The sequence below is a fragment of the Bombus fervidus genome, chromosome 3, assembly GCF_041682495.2.
Source record: "Bombus fervidus isolate BK054 chromosome 3, iyBomFerv1, whole genome shotgun sequence".
Classification (NCBI taxonomy): domain Eukaryota; kingdom Metazoa; phylum Arthropoda; class Insecta; order Hymenoptera; family Apidae; genus Bombus; species Bombus fervidus.
Window position 1 is genome coordinate 10,395,753 of NC_091519.1, and position 22,957 is coordinate 10,418,709.

The 22,957-nt window shown below is 36.9% G+C and overlaps 4 protein-coding genes across 7 annotated transcripts in view; 1 reads left to right on the forward strand and 3 right to left on the reverse strand.

Moving 5' to 3' along the window:
- The window catches only part of LOC139985554 (monocarboxylate transporter 10), a 299,453-nt gene that overhangs the window by 126,293 nt on the left and 150,203 nt on the right, over positions 1-22,957 (forward strand). The window lies entirely within an intron of this gene.
- The window catches only part of LOC139985544 (uncharacterized), a 68,287-nt gene that overhangs the window by 42,462 nt on the left and 2,868 nt on the right, over positions 1-22,957 (reverse strand). The gene's annotated exons all lie outside the window — the stretch shown is intronic.
- LOC139985588 (nose resistant to fluoxetine protein 6-like) lies at positions 292-22,719 on the reverse strand. Its single transcript, XM_074111625.1, has 9 exons — positions 22,659-22,719; positions 22,360-22,567; positions 22,107-22,272; positions 21,941-22,020; positions 21,773-21,868; positions 21,570-21,699; positions 21,310-21,484; positions 1,477-1,619; positions 292-1,398 (listed from the first exon to the last, which is right to left on the reverse strand). The coding sequence occupies exons 1-9, from the start codon at positions 22,717-22,719 to the stop codon at positions 1,249-1,251; spliced, it is 1,209 nt and encodes a 402-aa protein (XP_073967726.1). The 3' UTR covers positions 292-1,248.
- On the reverse strand, positions 2,789-15,331 carry LOC139985570 (nose resistant to fluoxetine protein 6-like). Of its 2 annotated transcripts, XM_072000116.2 has the most exons (6): positions 14,992-15,331; positions 14,231-14,475; positions 13,801-13,994; positions 13,557-13,678; positions 13,224-13,417; positions 2,789-2,985 (listed from the first exon to the last, which is right to left on the reverse strand). In XM_072000116.2, exons 1-6 carry the CDS (start codon positions 15,212-15,214, stop codon positions 2,932-2,934), a joined length of 1,032 nt encoding a protein of 343 aa, XP_071856217.1. In that variant the 5' UTR covers positions 15,215-15,331; the 3' UTR covers positions 2,789-2,931. The 2 variants fall into 2 exon arrangements, with proteins under 2 accessions (XP_071856217.1, XP_071856216.1); XM_072000115.1 differs by lacking the exon at positions 2,789-2,985 and having other exon boundaries at positions 13,125-13,417.

The following is a 22,957-nucleotide window of genomic DNA, read 5'->3' on the forward strand; positions in this document are numbered from 1 at the left end:
ATAAAGGTCAAATTCTGTGTTTTATGTAGTATCCGGACAAAATATTATGCTAGAACAACGCTTTGAGTTCGCTAACCGAAATTGTGGATAGCTTCTTGTGGAAATAAACCGCGAAGGGTTTCAGTTAGATATTTGTTGATCCGTGACGTTTCTAACTTACTGTATTGCTCAGTCCGTGTTCCGTGCTAATGTCCTTCATATTTTATTGTAGACCAAATTTAACACACCGAGTCAGAATTCCATCGTATTTTAGTTCATATTCTATATTTATATTATTATCTATTTATATTTATATTATTATCTATTTATCGATACATTTTGATAACTTTTTATAGTAGAACCCACAAAATTCTGTCTCTCCTAGCAATAATAATGTTATGAAGCCATTGAACACATATTCTATCGCTTAAGAAATTAACAATATTCTGCAATGTTCAGGGTCTTGTGACTCTTTCCTCTTCCCTCCTTCCCTCATTTCTTATTCCGGTATGAATTGTTCGAGTCGCTCCGTTTCCCAGGTGCCAGTAGCAGTGGTCTCATCACTTGTAAAGGAAGAATGTCCAATAACATTATATCGGCCATCCTCGCAAATTCGAAAACATTTAAATAACCAATCAGCGTGTCATATTCCTGCCAATATGTCTCGTCCGAGATGTCATCGGATGTATTTTTCGAATACGCCTGATCTTACTTAATGCATATACTATCCGTTTAAATTAAGTCTAACAGTTATTCATACTGATAAATAATCTTCGTCAGCCTCCTTTCCTTGCAGCAAATAATCTTTACTGCTACATCACTTTCGAGCTCGGCGTCTCGAACACTGTATGCGCATTTGAATTCTGAATAATGAATTAGGTTTCGATCATTTTTTTGCTTACCTTATAGTCTGGTGACGTGAACTTGTAACATTGTCATCCCGTTTTTCTATCGTGTTCTCGAAGGCTTTTGTTTTTTAACGTGCAAGGCAACTGGTAGTGCTAGAAACGAGAAACAACTGCGAGAAGGTCACCGTGTTCTGAACGGCAAAACTTTTTCTCCTGTTTCAGTAATATATATTTATTTGCATATAAACTTCTTTTCTTCGTCCAAATCACTTTCTAATGTACAATATCCTCGTTGACAAAGAAAAACATCGAGAAATTTTGCACAGGTGATTCTGTTAACTAATTCTTCTTCCCAGGTATTTTAAAATATTAAACAACATTATGAATTGTGAACCTGTCATAAATTCTATAATTGGAAGTTTCAGACTAATTTATTGGTATCAACTTCGTTCGTTTTTCTTCGTGCACTAATATACAATCCCACTAGTGATATAAACGGCATTTCGATTGTTGCGGATAACAGAATAGAAGCACTGAAACTACATATAACCATTGTAACGGAGTACATACCCTGAAAAGCAGAAATGTTATTTCGTGATACTAATATTACGTCGAAATTGCCCGAACGAAATAGTTTCATTGTACTTACAAAGTTGACGATATTAACGTAGAAAACATAATAATTTAAAGAGTAAGCCAGAAGTATAGTAACAGGGTTAAGGAGATAAGCACCATACGTTAATTTACCCAAAATAACGAAAATATCTAGCGATAAGATTTTGTTCACGATACCTGCAAACGTAACAAATATACTAGGGTGTAGTTTGCAAAACGTTAACTATTTCGCATTACACAAAAAGTATTTTTACCGTAAGAAGAATGACATTACCGCATTAATAAGTGATTTGAAAAATATCGACTTACCGCCATTATTCGTAGTGCATGCAACTACGAGCCAGGCAATGCCTAATGCCCATCCTGTTCTATTGAGGGCCAAATAAAGTGCGGATAAACTTAAGGGTATGTTTTTGTTCGTCAGTCCGAAGAGAATCGAACAGTTACATAAAATTGCCAAGGTCCAACCAACGAATAAGATTTTCTGAAACGTAAATTTAATCACATTATTGAAAGATATAGAGGAATATAGGTGTAACAAACATACAGTATATATTACTTTTGATAACCGTAATTTGTAACTGCACTTCGTAAGAAGTTGACATGTGGCCATTCCTATGAGATATGGCGGTATTCTATACCACGGTCGTATATAAAAGTATGTTAGCATTCTATATTGTTCGTCCAATCTAGGAAAGTAAATATGAGTATATTTACGAATTCCTTCTGTTATACAGAATTTTAAACATTTTGTATGCTTACGTAGGCTGATAATTATGGGTGTATGCCCCGTAAACGAGTAAACCTATCGATGAGAGTAGCGTGACAATGCCTATGCCCATGGCAATATGGTAATGCCTGAAATAATTGATTTTAGAGATCAGACTGGGCACTAAAGGATTAAAGATCGAAATTAGAAACTCACGTGATTGATAAAGTTAGAAGAAAACTGCCAAAGACGAAGAACTGCATATCATTGGGCAAGTACCAACTCCATGTGAGACACTGCAAACAGTATTTCTTTCCAAATGATTCTTTTGTAGTAACGCGAACGATGTTTGCAATAAATTATCTGAGGAAGAATACGTACTAGCTCATCCCACCTATAGAAGTTGTTGATGTAAAGTATGTTAGTCCACCAATATTTGGAACATTTTGTATGCGGATGCTCGATGGGAAGAAGTACTGAGACATGATCATCCCAGGTAAAATTCAATATCGTTATCAGTATAACGACGAAATATGCAGGTGTAAGCCTTCGAAGTTCATGTTTTTATTCTATGATCATCGAAATCTGAACGATAGAACTATTTAAGCATTGATACTATACTTCACCTTATATATCGTTTGACAATCTTTTGAAAAAGTTCGTTTATCCTTTTTGCTATAGGCGGGATTCCTTGATGTCTTTGTCGTTCCTTCAGAAATGTATACGACAACAGAAAACCACTCATAAAGAAAAATGTATCAACCGATAATGTGAAGTTGCTTATGATTTGTGAGAGTATATTGTCGTCCACCGTATATACAAGCCATGTGTTACCTGTGTATATGAGTGATTGCATTTAAAAAATACATGGTAGATCAGAACACGGATCGGAGTAGTAACATTAAAACATCGTTAAAATTCATTTCTTACTCAGAACATGAAATCCGAAGAATAATACGTGCCCCAGAATAATCCATACCATTGTTAACGTTTTCAAGCCGTAGAATATGCGTAGTTTATCTCCACTCTTTTCCAGCTTAAATATTTCCTCTACACTGGTGAGAACTGAAAAGCACAGAAGATGTTGGCTGATACGATTCTGCATTGCCGACTTGGGGGGTGCCGGATCCTCGTTGTCGGTTTCGCGTTTGTCTTCTCTTATGTTGTCAAATTCTATTCAAAGTAAACCGTCGTTACATACATTCCCATGAAATAAACTCAAGGCGATATAAATAATTAAGATTGGTAACGCGAGCGCAGTTTTGTGATAAGTAATAGTCAATACGAAGTACCAATGGTTATGTAGCTTACCTATCTCGTTGTTACTTTCGAACATAAGCTTTCCCCTTTTTTTATTTAAACGCTTTCGATGGACGAAAACGTCGTATACTGTCGCCGCTATTACGGTAGCACACAACGATAGCAAAATTCCTCTGTAATCAGTATTTTAAAATTCCTAGTTGGTATTTTATCGGATGCAGGTTTCGACGTATGTAATATATATCTGGCTAGACAAAAATTCGTGTTTTCAATTACGAGCTTGAAGTTTACGTACATGATGGAGATCATTTTCACAGAGAGTAGCCATTGATGATCATCCACCAAATCGGAGACTTCGATCAGCTTGAAGTGTATATTAAAAAGTTTTCCAACGAATAGTGTCTCATTACGAAATACTTTATCAAGCATAGTGGCAACATCGTCTGTGCTGCAGGATGCCGGTAAGCAAAGTCCAAGCGTGATCAAATCCTAAAATGAACGCAGCTTTTCAAATTTCTAATCGTCCGTCATGACCGTAAAAATTCACATGTAAATTTCATGAAATATTTTAATATTAATGATGTTATATATTTATATTATTTTAATGGGATAAATTCTTAATTGGCTGCATAAACTGGATACATACTGATTGTAAATCGCATTGCAACTTGAATCGTTAGAGATATACATTCGAGATACAAATTCTAAAATATCCATTTGCTTACTTCGTCTTCTACTTCTACATGATATTGCACAGTGCTGTTGTGCCGCGCACGTGCAGTAAAATACTGAAACTCAAAAGGTGAATATTCTTCATTCGGGTTCCGGTATATCGAATTGTTCTTTCGTATTTTCTCCGATAGAAGTACCGTGCGGTTTTCAGAGAAAAGCTTGCAACCTTGTCGGACTCCTAACCAATGATTGTTCCCTGTGACAAATCCTCCGGATGGTATGCCACTGGTATCCAACGCTTAAAAAACACATGATATCTCATTGGTAACTGCTCGTGATTCAATTAGCAATAAGGATCTGATGCGGTGGGGAAATTAAGCGCACCGTTTGAAACCAATAGCATCAGCTGATCAGGAAAACAGTGACGTCGACGATCACAGCTTTTGCACGCCCCGTATGAAGGAACTAGTTTCTTATGCATCGCACGAAGAAAGTCGCAAGGCTGTTGTCGGGAGTTGGCTCGATAGAAAATTACGCATCTTACACAATCGCGACGTAACGTGATGATATCATGATCAGAAAAATCCTCGCGGTTGCACAGGAGGTGTTTCTTTCGTTTTTGATTCGAATTTTCCGCGGTATAAACGTGTTCATCGAGAACATGTCACAATACACAATCGCAATCACGGTGTACATCTTTTTGAATCACGGTCGGTTATACGTATTTCGTTCGATTTGTCTCCTTCCTTTTCGCTGTAATCGACTAGCGGTAACTTCGCGGAATCAAATTCGGCTATATATCTTAAAAGTTCTATTAACCTCTTAGAGCCCAAAGTATCTGGTTATCCACCGCATTACGAAATTCATCTATCTGCGTGCGACATCTGCTGGAATTTAGAAGATCAGCATTTTCCAAAACTGCGTACACTGGAAGTATCTTCCTCGTTGTCATCGGGTCTAGCGGAATCGCTTGCATTGGCCCGTAAAAGCTTGTTAAGGATAGAAAGAATAACCATGTCCACGAAATTCTTCCGCACTTCATACTTTGAAATGAGATTTACACTTGGATTATTAGAATTGACTCTCGACGATTATCGGCAGTCACCCGAATGTATTTTGTTCTCTTTCACAATAAAGTACGTTGCTGATCTTTCGGTACTATATTCGATCGAATATGCTGCTGTATTGAACGGGGCTCGAACGGCGAATGAAGCTAGAGAAACTCAACGGTTTCCGATAAGATTGCAGCGCAACAATGGGTATTCGCTACAGGACTCACCATTTATGATGTAAAGTATCACAATTATTTTAATTGTATTAGTCTCTTATGTTATTTTCTCTGATCCAATTATGTAATCTGGTATTAGTTATTTGAATCGTTTGCCTCTGATGTTCGTTGCTTTGTACCTTATATTTTATTGTTCAAGTGCGTTTTTTAGAATTGTCAGCCAAGTAAGTTCTGTCGATATAATTACTAATACGTTTACGATTTGACGCAGTAGCCTGAGCTAGCCTCCTTGGGATTTCTATAATTTTATTGCTCATTGCTTCTATTAAAATGCGAGTGTGTTGAAATATATCGCTTTAAAATGTTCATTTATTTTATGGGAACGCTGTAACTGAAGTTTACTAACCTATTACTTTATCTCGCTCCTTAGATTTTTTTTGAGCAGCGGTCAAGAAGTTACAGATTAGTTTTCCTTCTTAGATATCGTCTTTGCATATATGGTCTTGTATTAGAACAAAAAAAAAAAAAAAAAAAAAAAAGAGAAAAAAAGAAAAAGAAAGAAAATGAAGATTATAAATATAATAAATTCAATAAATTCAATAAATGATTGATGATCGACGCATTCTTTGACCAACTTTGTGGAGCATTAACTAAGCTACTAAATTATATTATAAAATTATTTCAATTCCGATAGCCGGGCTATTCATTTTCAAGTAAACAGTATGTTCAAAACCGTTACATATGATAACACAGTAGTAATTAAAAACAAGTTTACGAAACAGCATGAATATGCGTCAATAATAATCAGAATCAGAAATAAACATTTCGCGAATTTAAGTCAGCAGTAGACCAATGTATAAAGGTAATTCTACATTTAATTCGCTTTCTTTTTCTGTGGGATTCTATCACTGACAGTGAAGGGGATACGTAAGGATTTGTAACATACAGACCTACTCTCGTTTCCAGTTTATGTCATTTTGCCGATCGGAAATAGACCAAGCACCTTCGCGATTTGTTTTCGTTTAAAAACTTTCACTCTTGGTAGCGGCCTCGCTAGATTAACGCTTCTTCGCTAGATTTTACGTTCGTTGCATGTGGCCAATTAACATTCCATTTTAATACGCGTGGCTGGTTAAAGTCTTGACCGGCTTGTTATTTCATCGAATTTTACTGCCACGTAATTCAAGCGTAACAAATAAAAATCTTTTCCTTCGTCGACTACTCTTTACGACGCAAGAGCATTTACCTGTAACAAACGTTCGTTTCTTAGGTTCGTATTCGTCGAGCTAGTTCCTCAAACGGGCATGAAAAAATTAACCGTGGAGGCGTTTTGTTTGATCGACAAGACCGCGCTGTTTTCTAATTGCCAAGAATGCTTTTAGGATCGTTCAAATTCCTCGTCGCTTTTTACATTTTTCACGAACATCCACAGAGCTTGATTGAAGTCTTATTGACTCGATCTCTGCTCGATTTTTCATCTTTTTTCCTTTGTGTTACACCCTTGCATCTTGTCGATCAAGATGTTAAGGTGGCACATCGAAGTGCAAATTTTTATAAAATACACGCAGTAGATCTTCCGTGGGAAAGTCCCTTTTAGCAATGGCAACAGTTTTCTTTCGACTGCCGAAGCGTGCACATGTGTGTCTAGTGCTCAGTGAAGTTCACAATAAGTGACGACCCTCCGTCGAAAGTAAGTGGAAACAGAAACAAACCAAGTGTTTTCTAAACGTACTCGTGGAAAATCCAACACTTCAAATCTCTAATTCAAATCATAGCCTCTCCACTAGTTATTTCAATTTAAATTAACTAGCTCGAAGATGGCCCAAGTAACCAGATCAGGTTCTCACGAACTAAACTACAACTGCACCGTTCTGCCTCCTCCGTGGCAAAAGGATAATATCACCCACCTTCCAAACCACACCAACAGCATCAAAAAACGTAAGTTTGATTCAGTCAAAAAAAATGTGAACACTAGTCAGAACGAACCGACAACAAGACACGTTATCACTGATAACAGATTCGCAATATTAGAATCTACAGACAATTCTATGGACATAGTTGAAACATTAACAATTCAACACACACAAAAAAATCCTCCTCCCCCATCAATCTTCATTGATGATGTTTTCGACATTCGAACAATGATAAAGTCCATAGAGAAAGATATTAACAGAGAGGATTACATACTAAAAATTAAAAACAATCAGGTTAAAACCCCGCTGGCCAATCCACACTCCTACAGAAAAATAACAAAGTTACTAAAAACTCTGAACGCAGACTTCCACACATATCAACTGAAACAAGAAAGACCTTTTCGTGTGGTACTACGCAACATCCATCACTAAGCTAACTTAGATGAACTGAAACTTGAACATGGCCATGAAGTAAAAAACATTAGCAATATAAGACACAGAATCACAAAATAACCCGCTATCTTTATTCTTTATCGACCTTAAGCAAAAACCAAATAACAAGGAAGCCTATAGTATCAATCGTTTAATGAACTCGGTAGTAAAAATTGAACCACCTTTTATAAAAAAAGGAGATGGTCCAATGCAAAAGGTGCCAAAAGTACGGCCACACGCAAAAATATTGCAACTATAACCACCGCTGCGTTAAATGTGCAGGTATTCACCCTACAGATCAGTGCACTAAATTTTCAGAAACCCCAGCTAAGTGCATCCTCTGTCAAGGAGAGCATCCTGCGAACTATAAAGGTTGCACAGCCTACAAGACCTTGTATAATAATAAGTATCTCAAATCCAGAGTTAAGGACCTAGCCAACCAAGCACTTAACCCACAAGAATTCACTACTCCTTCAATCTCCTATGCACAGGCAGTTCAAGGAAATCAAAGCAGACCGAAAATCCATAGTACTCAAAATAGCGTTCCCAGTTCACAAGACACGGATAACTTCAATAGACTTGAAAAATGAATCGTCAAACAAACAGAGCAAATTAATAACTTGCTATCATTACTTACAATCATCGTGGACAAATTAACACGCTCCGACGTAAAATAACGCATAGCTCTTTGGAATGCTAACGGTCTAGCTCAGCATAAATACGAACTAGAACTCTTCTTAAAACAACAACAAATCGACATAATGCTCATATCTGAAACTCACTTCACCGATAAAAATTATCTGAAAATAAATGGTTATAACTTTTACCGTACCCAACATCCCAGTCGAAAGGCCCACGGCGGCACCGAAATTATCATCAAGACCAGCATAAAACACTATGAGCTTCCATCATTGCAGAAGGACTACCTCCAAGCCACAAACGTAGCGATAAAAGATTGGCATGGTCCAATCACCGTATCAGCAGTATATTGTCCTCCTAGACATTCTATTTCCACAGAAAACTTCGATAAATTCCTCGAAGACCTGGGCAATAGATTCATAGCTGGAAGAGACTATAACGCTAAACATACGCAATGGGGTAGCAGACTTATCACAGTAGGAGGCAAAAACCTCTTGAAATCCATAAACGCCAACAGACTTAACTACCTCAGTATAAATGAACTCACTTACTGGCCCACTGACACTAACAAACTACCTGACCTATTAAACTTCTTCATAACCAAAAACATCTCGCCAAGATACATCCAAATCAACTCTTCTGTGGAACTCTCTTCAAATCATTCAACCGTCATAGCAACGATAAACTCAACAATTATCGAAAACCAACCTAATGGCTTTATTCATAACCAACTCACAAACTGGCAGCTCTTTAGAGAAGTATTCAATCATTCAACATCAGCCTCAATATCCCTAATAACAGTCGAAGATATAGAAGCAGCCACGGAATATCTAAACCCCAGCATAATAAACGTGATCCATTCTTCAACCCTTACTAAGTGTTCTGTCAATAAACATGAATACCCCCATTACATACTAATAAAAATCGCAGAAAAACGTAGACTTAGAAGAGTATGGCAAAGTCATAGAACGCCAGAAGACAAGCGTAAGCTAAATAACACAACAAGAGAACTAACCAAAATCATTAAAAATTACAAAAATGATTGTTTCCAAAAATATCTTGCTAATCTTCCTCCCACAGCTGACTCCAACTACTCACTATGGAAGGCATCCAGGAAACTCACTCGTCCTCCGCAAATAATTCCCCCAGTTCACTGTCCGCAAGGTGGATGGGCGCGTAGCTCTATACAAAAAGCCACCTTGTTTGCAAGTCACTTAACTAATGTCTTCAAACCGTATTCCTCCACTATTGCCACCGAAATAACGGAATACTTGCACTCTACCTTCCAGATGTCTCCTCCTATTGAACCTTTCTCATCTCAGGAAGTTATAGATTTAATTCGTCGTCTAAATCCCAGGAAAGCATCGGGACACGATCAAATAAGTAACAAAGCTATCAAGGAGAGCTTCCCATAAAAATGATCGCTCTCATTACTTCTATTTTTAATGCAATTCTTCGCCTTGAATACTGTCCTAAGTCTTGCAAAATATCATTGATTACTCGTATCCCTAAACCTGGAAAACCAATACACGAAACTAGCTCTTATCGCCCAATTAGTCTTCTACACACTTTGTCCAAACTATTTGAGAGGATGCTAACGAAAGGACTCCTTCCACTCTTAGAAGATTTGAAAACAATGCCAGATCATCAATTTGGTTTTCAGAAGCAACATTCTACGATAGAGCAAATTCATCGTCTAACTCATAAAATCAAGATTTAGAAAAGAAAAAATATTGCTCTGTAGTATTCTTGAACATTCAGCAGGCGTTCGACAAAGTGTGGCATGAAGGACTTGTATTCAAACTAAAGAGAATCCTACCACAGACCTACTACTCTATCTTAAAATCATATCTAATCAATAAGCTGTTCATGATCAAATACTCAAACGCTATGACCGCAACATTTCCAATAGAAACTGGAAATCCCAAGTCTCTGCCGTTCAGACCCATCGTTTTATTTCTTCCCTCTTATTTTACACCGTCTTAATTAAAGTGGCGAGTCGCGGGATTTTCACGATCAAATTCTTTTTTATTGTTTTTCTTTTGTTATTAATAATATCATATTCTGTTCGTTGTGGAGATAATAGGTCTCATGGGAACTGGGTCGTAGCAACTCAGCCGTTCCCTTCGAGTGAATTGTTAAAGTTTTAATTATTCTGAAATTGAATATAATTTATACATTGTGTTTTTACGTGTACGTTCACATTTAATAAAAAAAGTACCGTGTTATTTACGAAACAACATAAAATCAGGATTTCAGGATTAGCTCGTAAAATATATCAGAATATAGGAATAATGGAAGATCTTTAGGAATATATATAATGGAAGAGATGTAGAAGACAATGCATTTTGCGTGGCTATATTAAAAATTCGATGATCAAGAATTAGTACCGTGACACTTGAAATGCGAGCTTGTTTTGAAATATGTTGAGATTTATCTTGGAATAGAATAAAGTGGAAGGCGTGAATGTATGTATAATAGAAATATATTTGAGTAAGTATAAGTAGAGGTATAAGTACAGTGTATGCTAGTCCAGATCCGCACGCTACCAGTGTTAGTTTACAATAGAGTTTCGAAGCCATGGGCCTATGAGTATTTATATAATTACGAGAACTGGTCCGTCTATATTATCCGTGCATGACATATTCCTAAAAAAGGCTATGAGGTTGAGAGACCCTTCAAATTGATTTAGAGCTAAAGAATACTCAATGGCTTCGAGAATTAAGAAAACTAAATTCTAGAGAAGATGTAAAGTTTTCCTAGAAGTGAGAATCATTTCAACAAAATAGACAGAAAGAGAAACGGGAAAAAGGGGGAAAGAAAGGAAGAAAGATATGTAATAACTATACGATACAGTATAATGTTGGACATCTACGTTAAACAAGAGACGCTATTTTCCCAATTGTGGTTCCAGAGAACATCATAATAAGCTGAAATGTTTCAACATTTCGAGAGAGACTGAGACAGAGACAGACAGACAGACAGAGAAAGTGCATATATCGAGACAGTAATTCCATTAGTGTATTAATTGAAGAGCTTAGGAATATGTATTAGTATATGTCTTTTTTTTCATTTTTCTGGATTATTGTACAATCCGACGAGTGATATAAATGGCATTTCCGTTGTTACGGATAAGGCAATAGCAGCAGAGAAACTGCAAATAATCACTGCAATGGCAATATAGATCTGAAAAAACATAATATGTTATTATTACATAAGATTCATATTATTGTGAAATTGTTCGAATGAAACTACCTTATCGTACTTACAAAATTGGTGAAATACAAGAAGAAAGAATAATTATCTAACGAATATAACGAAAGAGTAATAATACAATTTATGAGATAAGCACCATACGTTAATTTACCCAAAATAACGAAAATATCTAGCGATAAGATTTTGTTCACGATACCTGCAAACGTAAAATATATACTTGGGTGTAGTTTACAAAACGTTAAATACTTCGCATTACACAAAGGGTATTTTTACAATAAGAAGAATGACATTAACGCATTACTGAATAACATGAAAAATATATATTTACCGCCATTATTCGTAGTGCATGCAACTACGAGCCAGGCAATGCCTAATGCCCAGCCTGTTCTACTAAGGGCCATATAAAGAACGGAGAGACCTAAGGATATGTTTCTGTTCGTGACTCCGAAGAGAATCGAACAATTACATAAAATTGCAAAGGTCCAACCAACAACCAAGCTTTTCTGAAACGTAAATTTATTCACATAATTGAAAGACGCAGAGGAATATAGGTGTAACGAACAAGCAGTATGTATTACTTTTGATAACTGTAATTTGTAATTGTATTTCGTAAGAAGCTGACATGTGGCCATTCCTATTAGATATGGCGGTATTCTACACCACGGTCGTATATAAAAGTATGACAGCGTCCTATATTGTTCGTCCAACCTAGGAAAGTAAATATAAGTATATTTACAAATTCCCTATGTTATAAGGAGTGCTAAACATCTTGTATGCTTACGTATGATGGTAATTAAGAGTGTACCCCGTGTAAACTACTGATCCCATCGATGAAACTAGCGTAACAACGCCTATACCCACGGCAATATTGTAATGCCTGAAACAGTCGATTTTAAAGCTCTGGTAAAACTGGGTACTAAGGGATTAAAAAACGAAATTACAAACTCACGTCATCGATAAAGTTAGGAGAAAACTGCCAAATACGAAGAATTGCATATCATTGGGCAAGTACCAACTCCATGTGAGACACTGCAAACAGTATTTCTCTCCAAATGATTCTTTTGTAGTAACGCGAACGATGTTTGCAATAAATTATCTGAGGAAGAATACGTACTAGCTCATCCCACCTATAGAAGTTGTTGATGTAAAGTATGTTAGTCCACCAATATTTGGAACATTTTGTATGCGGATGCTCGATGGGAAGAAGTACTGAGACATGATCATCCCAGGTAAAATTCAATATCGTTATCAGTATAACGACGAAATATGCAGGTGTAAGCCTTCGAAGTTAATGTTTTTATTCTATGATCATCGAAATCTGAACGATAGAACTATTTAAGCATTGATACTATACTTCACCTTATATATCGTTTGACAATCTTTCGAAAAAGTTCGTTTATCCTTTTTGCTATAGGCGGGATTCCTTGATGTCTTTGTCGTTCCTTCAGAAATGTATACGACAACAGAAAACCACTCATAAAGAAAAATGCTTCGACTGAAAATACGAAGTTGCTCACGATTTGCATGAGTAAACTGTCAGTCAGTAAATATGCATGCCATTTGTTACCTGTGTAAAGGAGTGACTGCATTAAAAAAATACATGGTAGATCAGAACACGGATCGGAGTAGTAACATTAAAACATCGTTAAAATTCATTTCTTACTCAGAACATGAAATCCGAAGAATAATACGTGCCCCACAATAATCCATACCATTGTTAACGTTTTCAAACCGTAGAATATGCGTAGTTTATCTCCACTCTTTTCCAGCTTAAATATTTCCTCTACACTGGTGAGAACTGAAAAGCACAGAAGATGTTGGCTGATACGATTCTGCATTGCCGACTTGGGGGGTGCCGGATCCTCGTTGTCGGTTTCGCGGTTGTCTTCTCTTACGTTGTCAAATTCTATTCGAAGTAAACCGTACGTTATATACATTCCCATGAAATAAACTCAAGGCGATGTAAATAATTAAGATTGGTAACGCGAGCGCAGTTTTGTGATAAGTAATAGTCAATACGAAGTACCAATGGATATGTAGCTTACCTATCTCGTTGTTACTTTCGAACATAAGCCTTCCCCTTTTTTTATTTAAACGCTTTCGATGGACGAAAACGTCGTATATTGTCGCCGCTATTACGGTAGCACACAACGATAGCAAAATTCCTCTGTAATCAGTATTTTAAAATTCCTAGTTGGTATTTTATCGGATGCAGGTTTCGACGTATGTAATATATATCTGGCTAGACAAAAATTCGTGTTTTCAATTACGAGCTTGAAGTTTACGTACATGATGGAGATCATTTTCACAGAGAGTAGCCATTGATGATCATCCACCAAATCGGAGACTTCGATCAGCTTGAAGTGTATATTAAAAAGTTTTCCAACGAAAAGTGTCTCATTACGAAATACTTTATCAAGCATAGTGGCAACATTGTCTGTGCTGCAGGATGCCGGTAAGCAAAGTCCAAGCGTGATCAAATCCTAAAATGAACGCAGCTTTTCAAATTTCTAATCGTCCGTCGTGACCGTAAAAATTCACATGTAAATTTCATGAAATATTTTAATATTAATGATGTTATATATTAATATTATTTTAATGGGATAAATTCTTAATTGGCTGCATAAACTGGATACATACTGATTGTAAATCGCATTGCAACTTGAATCGTTAGAGGTATACATTCGAGATACAAATTCTAAAATATCCATTTGCTTACTTCGTCTTCTACTTCTATATGATATTGCATAGTGCTGTTGTGCCGCGCACGTGCAATAAAATACTGAAACTCAAACGGTGAATATTCTTCATTCGGGTTCCGGTATATCGAATTGTTCTTTCGTATTTTCTCCGAAAGAAGTACCGTGCGATTTTCAGAGAAAAGCTTGCAATCTTGTCGGTCTCCTAACCAATAATTATTCCCGATAAGAAATCCTCTGGATGGCACTCCACTGATATCCAACGCTTAAAAAACACATGATATCTCATTGGAATCTGCTCGTGATGCAATTAGCGATAAGGATCTGAGGCGGTGTGAAATTTAAGCGCACCGTTTGAAGACAACAGCATCAGCTGATCGGAAAATCTATGGCGGCGACGATCACACCTTTTATACGCCCTATACAAAGGGACTAGTTTCTTGTGCAACATGCGAAGAAAGTCTCATGATCGGGAGTTGGCTCGATAAAATATTACGGATCTTACACAATCGCGACGTAACTTGATGGTCTCGTGATGAGAAGAATCCTCGCTGTTGCACAAGAGTTGTTTCTATCGTTTTTGATTCCAATTTTGCCGCGGTATAAGCGTGTTCATCGAGAACATGTCACGAAACACAATCGCAATGACGGTGTACGTCTTTTTGAATCACTGTCGGTTATACGTATTTCGTTCTGTTTGCCTCCTTCCTTTTCGCTGTAATTGATCAGCGGTAGCTTCGTGGAATCAAATTCGGCTATATATCTTGCAAGTTCTATTAACCTCTTAGAGCCCAAAGTATCTGGTTATCCACCGCATTACGGAATTCATCTATCTGCGTCCGACATCTGCTGGAATTTAGAAGATCAGCATTTTCCAAAACTGCGTACACTGGAAGTATCTTCCTCGTTGTCATCGGGTCTAGCGGAATCGCTTGCATTGGCCCGTAAAAGCTTGTTAAGGATAGAAAGAATAACCATATCCACGAAATTCTTCCGCACTTCATACTTTGAAATGAGATTTACACTTGGATTATTAGAATTGACTCTCGACGATTATCGGCAGTCACCCGAATGTATTTTGTTCTCTTTCACAATAAAGTACGTTGCTGTTCTTTCGGTACTATGTTCGATTGAAAATGCGACTGCTTTAAGCGGAGCTCGAATGGCGAATGGAGCTCGAATGGCGAATGGAGCTCGAGAAACTCAGCGGTTTCGGATAATATTAAAGCGCGATAATACGTAATCGATACAGGATACAATATTGATGACGTAGAATATCGCATCGGTTTAATTCTTAAAATTAAACAATCTTTTTTGTTACACACTAAACCTCATAATATTATTAGTTATTTTCAACGAATCGCATATTCTGAGCTCATAATGTTTTGATATTATACGTTAGAGACGAAAAACTTTACACGTGTCATTGAGAAGTTATAGATGGCACACCTCGGCTATCTTTTTGACGAGGAGTGTACTTTCGCTGTTCGTAGGCAATAAACATTCCACTTTCATACGCGTGATTGGGAAAAGTCTTAACCGGTTCGTTATTTCATCGACTTACGCGTTATAAATTTCTTTTTTTTATTTGGTAGACTTTATACCATGAATGCTCATTGAAAATAATAAGTAAATTATTTTGGCGTCGTACTGTAACTTGGATTATAAGTTTTTTTATTTTTAGTTTTATTTTTTTTCTTTATTTGCGTTTAATTTACAATCAATTTTCGTAGAGACTGTAATGTCTTTTTAGCCTGTGGATCTGTTTCGACGCGTCTTTGAGTAGTTAGTTCAGTGATTAAAGGATTTTGGTGGTTGTTAACTCTTGTGCTATGTCTATTGCTGAACTTGGATATTTCTTCTTTAACTGTGGGTATCTCAAGATCGTGATGAATTTTTTCGTTGGTGACGTACCAAGGCATATCTATTAAAGATCTTAAGGTTTCCGATTGGAATCGTTAGAGAATTTCTATGTTGGAATTATTTCCTATTCCCCATATTTGGATTCCATAGGTCTAAACAGGTTTTAATATGGCCTTGTATAATGTTATTTTACTTTGCGTGCTTAGGTTGGAAAGTCGGCCGATGAGTCAATTTTTTAAATTTCTCTTTGAGTTCTTTCGATTTATCTAAGATATGTTGTTTCCATGTTAATCTTCTGTCCAGAATCATGCCCAGATATCTGACTGACCTTTTACCTGGAATAGGTATATTATTTATCGTCACCTGTGAGCACGTTAGTTTTCTTAGCGTGAAAGTTATATGACTGGATTTGTTTTCATTGTCTTTGAAGCGCCATTTGTGGAACCACTCTTCCATGGAGTCGAGACCTCACCGGAGAGTAGAGGAGGCAATTGTCGAGTCTGAGTGCGAAGCTAATAAGGCTGTATCATCAGCAAATGTCGTTGTGGTTATCTTTGTTAAATCGATTAAAGTTAGTAAATCGACAGTGTAGATGGTGAACAGCAGAGGTCCAAGAACACTGACTTGAGATATTCCGGTTTCTATTGGAAATGTTGCGGTCATAGCGTTTGAGTATTTGATCATTAATTAGATATAATTTTAAGATAGAGTAGTAAGTGTGTGATAGGATTCTCTTTAGTTTGAATACAAGTCCTTCATGCCACACTTTGTCGAACGCCTGCTGAATGTTCAGGAATACTACAGAGAAATATTTTTTCTTTTCTAAATCTTGATTTTATGAGTTAGACGATGAATTTGCTCTATCGTAGAATGTTGCTTCTGAAAACCAAATTGATGATCTGGCATTGTTTTCAAATCCTCTAAGAGTGGAAGGAGTCGTTTCGTTAGCATCCTCTCAAATAGTTTGGACAAAGTGTGTAGAAGACTAATTGGGCGATAAGAGCTAGTTTCGTGTATTGGTTTTCCAGGTTTAGGGATACGAGTAATCAATGATATTTTGCAAGACTTAGGATAGTATTCAAGGCGAAGAATTGCATTAAAAATAGAAGTAATGAGAGCGATCCTTTTTATGGGAAGCTCTCCTTGATAGCTTTGTTACTTATTTGATCGTGTCCCGATGCTTCCCTGGGATTTAGACGACGAATTAAATCTATAACTTCCTGAGATGAGAAAGGTTCAATAGGAGGAGACATCTGGAAGGTAGAGTGCAAGTATTCCGTTATTTCGGTGGCAATAATGGAGGAATATGGTTTGAAGACATTAGTTAAGTGACTTGCAAACAAGTTGGCTTTTTGTATAGAGCTATGCGCCCATCCACCTTGCGAACAGCGAATTGGAGGGATACGCGTAACAAATAAAAATCTTTTCCTTCGTCGATATACTCCTTCGATGCAAAAGCCTTTATCCCTAACGGACTCTCGTTTCTTCGATTCGTATTCATCGAGCTGGTTCCTTAAACAGGCATGAAAAAATTAACCGTAGATGCGTTTTATTTGATCGACAAGACCCCGTTGTTTTCTAATTGCCAAGAATGCTTTTAGGATCGTTCACATTCCTCGTCGTCTTTTGCATTTTCGACGAACATCCACAGAGCTTGATTGAAGTCTTATTGACTCGATCTCTGCTCGATTTTTCATCTTTTTTCCTTTGTGTTACACCCTTGCATCTTGTGGATCAAGATTGTTAAGATGGCACACCGAAGTGAAAATTTGTATAAAATACACGCATTTCGTAATTTGTATAAAATTTGTATAAAATACAAAATTTCACCTGTTCAATGTCCAAAAGAAACCAGCGATTGTCCCGTTCGAAACTATCAAAATGTAGGAATCTTCTTACGTAATCTTATAACGCTAGTTTCCATGTGAAAGTTCCTGTTAGCAATAATGACAACGTTTTTAATTTTCCATGTGCATCGTGTTCTCAATACCCAAGCGTATCGTAAACATGGCTACTTCTGAATAGTAATTTAACTGTACTCAAAATTTTTAAGTTTCTAGTCGATTTTTCATCGGACGCAGATCGAGATATGTAGCATGTATCCCAATGGGTGACAAGAATTTGAACTTTCAATAACGAGCTTGGAATTTCGTAGCGAGAAACCATTGTTGATCATCCGTCAAATCGGAGACTTCGATCAGCCTCAAGTCTGTAAAAAGAGTATTCCGACGAAAAGAGTTTCATTATAGAATACTCTCTCCATCATAGTGACTACTTCGCGTATAATATAGAATGCAAATAAGCAAATTCCAAGCGTCATCAAATTCTGAAAAAAAATAATAATTCGTTGAATTCGTGAAAGGTCGCACATAAATTTCATGAGTTGTACTAATGAGCACTACTTGTTTTGTATTAGTGTTACGCCCTGAAGCTTACTATAGGCCGTGTTTCTAATGGTCGCTCGTATGACCGGCAAAATATGTACAATGTAGTGACAAGCACATCGTTGTCGTCAAGCAGCGAGTTCTAAAAGCATCGATTCGCCTTCAGTCTGTTATTTTATGTACATAAAGAAGGTGGTACACGTGGTCATAGGCGCGAACGATTCCGAAACCTGAGCGTGATGGTGGTCGTCTCCCAGAGGAGAGAAAGAAAAGAATTGAAAGGCAATCAGTGTCATTTGACGATACAAACGGAATGCATCATGAGGTTCAGACGAATAAGTTAAAGTCGCTTAGTCAAAAGAATACATCGAGAAATATCATTAAGGCGGGTCGAATTACAGTAACAAACTGATTGCATCATTGTTAAATCATTTGTGACCTGTTCATTATAATTTTAAATATTGTTAAATATACAAGTTTGTATTAACACTGTTAATTCAGTGTTAGAATCATTTGAACTACCTCTGTTATCCTAATCGAAACAACGACTGATTCGTGGCGTCGATTATCAGAATCGTAGCGAGAATTAACGCCTCTCGCTGACACGTTTTCCTCGCGATCGCGTCTCTACATGAACGGTCGTAACATACATCGTTAATTTGTTGTATAAATTATACTGATGATTATGTATTGAATGCAAGTAGCATTGCAACTCGAATCGTTGGATATATGGATTCGAGATGCAAACACTGAAATATCAATGTACCTACTTCGTTTCCCGATTTTATGCGATGTTGCACAACCCTATTGTGCCGTATACGTCCAATAAAAAGTCCAACAACAAAATTGTTCTTTCGTACTTTCTGTCACAGAAATGGCGTGTAACTTTTAGAGAGCATGGAGCAAGTCAGACGATTTCCTATCCAATAATTGTGCTAGTTGACAAATCCCCTGCGTGGCACATCACTGGTGCCCAACGCTTGAAAAACACATGATTCTGTAATGGAAGCAGCTGATCGGCAAAAGGGATACATTTGGGCGACAACGTTCATCATTTTTATGAAGCCCATGCTTCTGTTTCGACGGTTGATTCGATGAAAAATTATGCACCTGACACAATCGCGACGTAACGCGACGTATTTGCCCCCAGGGAAACGGCCGCGGTTGCACAACAATTATTTTCATATTTTTTGAGTTTAACCGACTGTATAATTTGTTGAATCGTAATCGATTATGCGTATTTCGATTGCTTTGCATCCTTCTTCTTTCCGCAGTCGTAATCAACTTTCAGTAGCTTCGTCGCATAACGTTTGTCAAGATATCTTAAAAGTTTTATTTACCTCTTAGTCGTCAAAGTATCTGGTTATTCACAGCATTACGAAATTTAACTAACTCCGTTCGACATCAACTCGAATTTAGAAGAATACTGTTTTCCAAATGGTATGTTGGTTGTATAATCATTAGCATAACAGATTTCTGTTTTTCACACAACGTGTGTAACCATCACGCGACAGCATCTCATTCGGATCATATATCAAACAAAACGGGAAATAACATACATCTTTATTTTCATAGCTTTGATGGAAATCACTCTTTATGCTAAAATTCCTGATATCCATCTTGTTCTTGGCATATTTTCACTCGTTTCGATGCTTCACCTACCTAACGTACGTATCTCGAACTTGTAATTTCTCATTGTAACAGTCTTTGTACTCAGTCAATGTCGATTTTATAGATGACTATTAATAGTGCTGATTAATTAAAGCTGAAAATCGCAAAACTTTAGTACATTATTCAGGCGGTTGGAATGGAACAGGACGAATAATTAAAAAACTACGAAGTATGCTGTACTCTTCATATTCCTTTGATATCCATCCATTTTTACAACTCACAGTTCTTGCCATGCTAATATTACATCGATATTGCAAAATTGTCTAACGGTTTTTTAGTGCTTACATAAGTGCTTATGTAAAGAAGGAATAGCTTCGCTTTACCAATAAATTTCAGTAGATATCTAACGAAACATGGTCAAATTAGGTGTCATGCATATCAACGAAAGTAACGTATTACTCTAAAAACGCATTTTAAAGGAACGGTCATACTGACGAACATTACAGCGACGCGGATAGATACCCGGTATTTTTGTAGTTCATCGACTGCATCGACTGCATGTGCCGAATAAGTCGACAGGTTCTGAATGCGTTTGAGTTTAACGCACACTTTCTAATCACGATTTCCGTTTCATTTATACTTTTGTCTATTTAACGTATCTTTATTTAACAGGTATGTGGAATATTTCCCGTAGATTGTTAAACGTTTGTTATAATAATCATCATCATAAATACATCTACAACGAAAGCGAAGAATTCAGGAAGAAGTATGTCGCTTCGCTTTTCTTCGTGCACTATTATACAATTGCAGGAGTGACATAAACGGCATTTCTATTGTTGCATATAAGAGAATAGAAGCACTAAAACTACAAACAGCCATTGTAACGAACATGGTACCCTGAAAAACAGAATACAATGGTAATATTACATCGAAATTGTCCAAATGAAATAGTTTCATTATACTTACAAAAGTAATGCTATCAATGTAGAAAGGATAATAACTTGAAGAAAGAGTCGAATGTATAAAAATAGGGTTAAGGAGATAAGCAGCATACGATAGTTTACTAAAGGGGACGAGAAAATCCAACGACAAGATTTTGTTCACGATACCTGTGACCATAAATGATATAGTGGGCTGCAGTTTATAAAACGTTAAATACTTCGCATTGCAAAAAGGATACTTTCGCAACAGGAGGAATGACACTATAGCATTAATGAGTGAGTTGAAAAATATTGACTTACCGCCATGATTCGTGGTGCATGCAACTACCAGCCAGGCAATACCGAGTGCCCAGCCCGTTCTGCTGAGGGCCAAATAAAGAACGGCTAAGTTTAAGGGCATATTTTGGTTCAGGGGAGTAAATAGAATCGAGCAATTACACAGAATTGCCAAGGTCCAACCAAGGACTAAGAATTTCTAAAAGATTCGTTGAATCACGTTATTGATAGATGCACAGAAATGGAGGTATAACGACGTAATTGATAGAAACAGTGTATATTACTTTCGATAGCCGTAATTTGTAGTTGCATTTCGTAAGAAGGTGACATGTAGCCATTCCTATGAGGTAAGGCGATATTCTACACCACGGTCGTATATAAAGATATGTCAGCGTTTTATATTGTCCGTCTAAACTGAGAAAGTAGATATACGTATGTTTACATATTCCCAATGGTACAATTTGTATTAAACATTTTGTATACTAACGTAGGCTCGTAATTAAGAGTGTATCCTATATAAGCGACAGATGCTATTGATGAAACTAGCGAAACAACGCCTATACCCATGGCAATATTATAATGCCTGAAACAGTCGATTTTAGAGCTCGGGTAAAACTGGGTACTAAGGGATTAAAAAACGAAATTACAAACTCACGTCATCGATAAAGTTAGAAGAAAACTGCCAAATACGAAGAACTGCATATCATTGGGCAAGTACCAACTCCATATGAGACACTGCAAACAGTATTTCTCTACGAAACGATTCTTTTCTAGTGATGCGAAAGATGCTTGCATTGAATTATCTAAGAAAGTATGCGTACTAGATCCTCCCACTTGTAGAAGTTATTTATGTAAAGTATATTTGTCCACCAATATTTGGAACACATAGCACTGCAATCCTCAAAGGGAAGAAGTGCTGAGACATGATCATGCCACGTAAAATTCAATATCGCTATGAGTATAATGACGAAATATGCAGGTGTGAGCCTTCGAAGTTAATGTACTTACTTCATTATCATCGTATTTGCATCACGCATAAATTAAAACAGAAGGACATATTAAAATCATCTATACCTAACATATCGTTTCATAATTCTTTCAAGGAACATATTCGCCCTTTCTGTTATAGACGGTACTCCCTCCATTTTTTGGTTTTCCTTCAGAAAAGCGTAAGACGCCAGAAAACCACTCATAAAGAAAAACGTATCCACCGCGAACGTCGTATTATTTACTAGTTGTAAGGATACTTCGCCGACCATCATGAACAAATGCGATTTGTTAGCTGCAGACATCATGTCGTTAAAAAAGTCAAGCTATATCAGAAATCAGAATGGGCTAGTGAAATTAAAACGCGAGTGAAGTTCATTTCTTACCCGTAACATGCAATCTGAACAGGATCACATGTGCCAGTATAGTCCATAGCAATTCCAACATTTTCATACCGTGGAATATACGCAAAGTTTCTGCACCCTCTTGTACGTTAAATATTTGCTGTGCATGTCTCAGAAGTGAAAAACATAGCAGATATTGGTTCACGCGATTTTGTTCCCTCGTCTCTGAGGGTGCCAGTTCATTGTGATCGGTTTTGCCTTTTCCTTCTGTTGCGTTCTCCAATACTATTCAAAGTTAACCGTACGTTACGTAGATTTCCATGACATATACTCACGTCGAT

Excerpts from the sequence above, each read along its gene's own strand:
- LOC139985570 (XM_072000115.1), bottom strand. The coding sequence starts at position 15,214 with ATGAAGTGCGGAAGAATTTCGTGGATATGGTTATTCTTTCTATCCTTA. Across the intron at positions 13,995-14,230 it reads ATATAGAAGTAGAAGACGAA|GATTTGATCACGCTTGGACT; the intron begins GTAAGCAAATGG and ends CGTTCATTTTAG. Across the intron at positions 13,418-13,556 it reads CGAAAGTAACAACGAGATAG|AATTTGACAACGTAAGAGAA; the intron begins GTAAGCTACATA and ends TACTTCGAATAG.
- LOC139985588 (XM_074111625.1), bottom strand. The coding sequence starts at position 22,719 with ATGTTGGAATTGCTATGGACTATACTGGCACATGTGATCCTGTTCAGA. Across the intron at positions 22,568-22,658 it reads GTTCAGATTGCATGTTACGG|CTAACAAATCGCATTTGTTC; the intron begins GTAAGAAATGAA and ends TGATGTCTGCAG. Across the intron at positions 1,620-21,309 it reads ATGCACCACGAATCATGGCG|GTATCGTGAACAAAATCTTA; the intron begins GTAAGTCAATAT and ends TTACGTTTGCAG.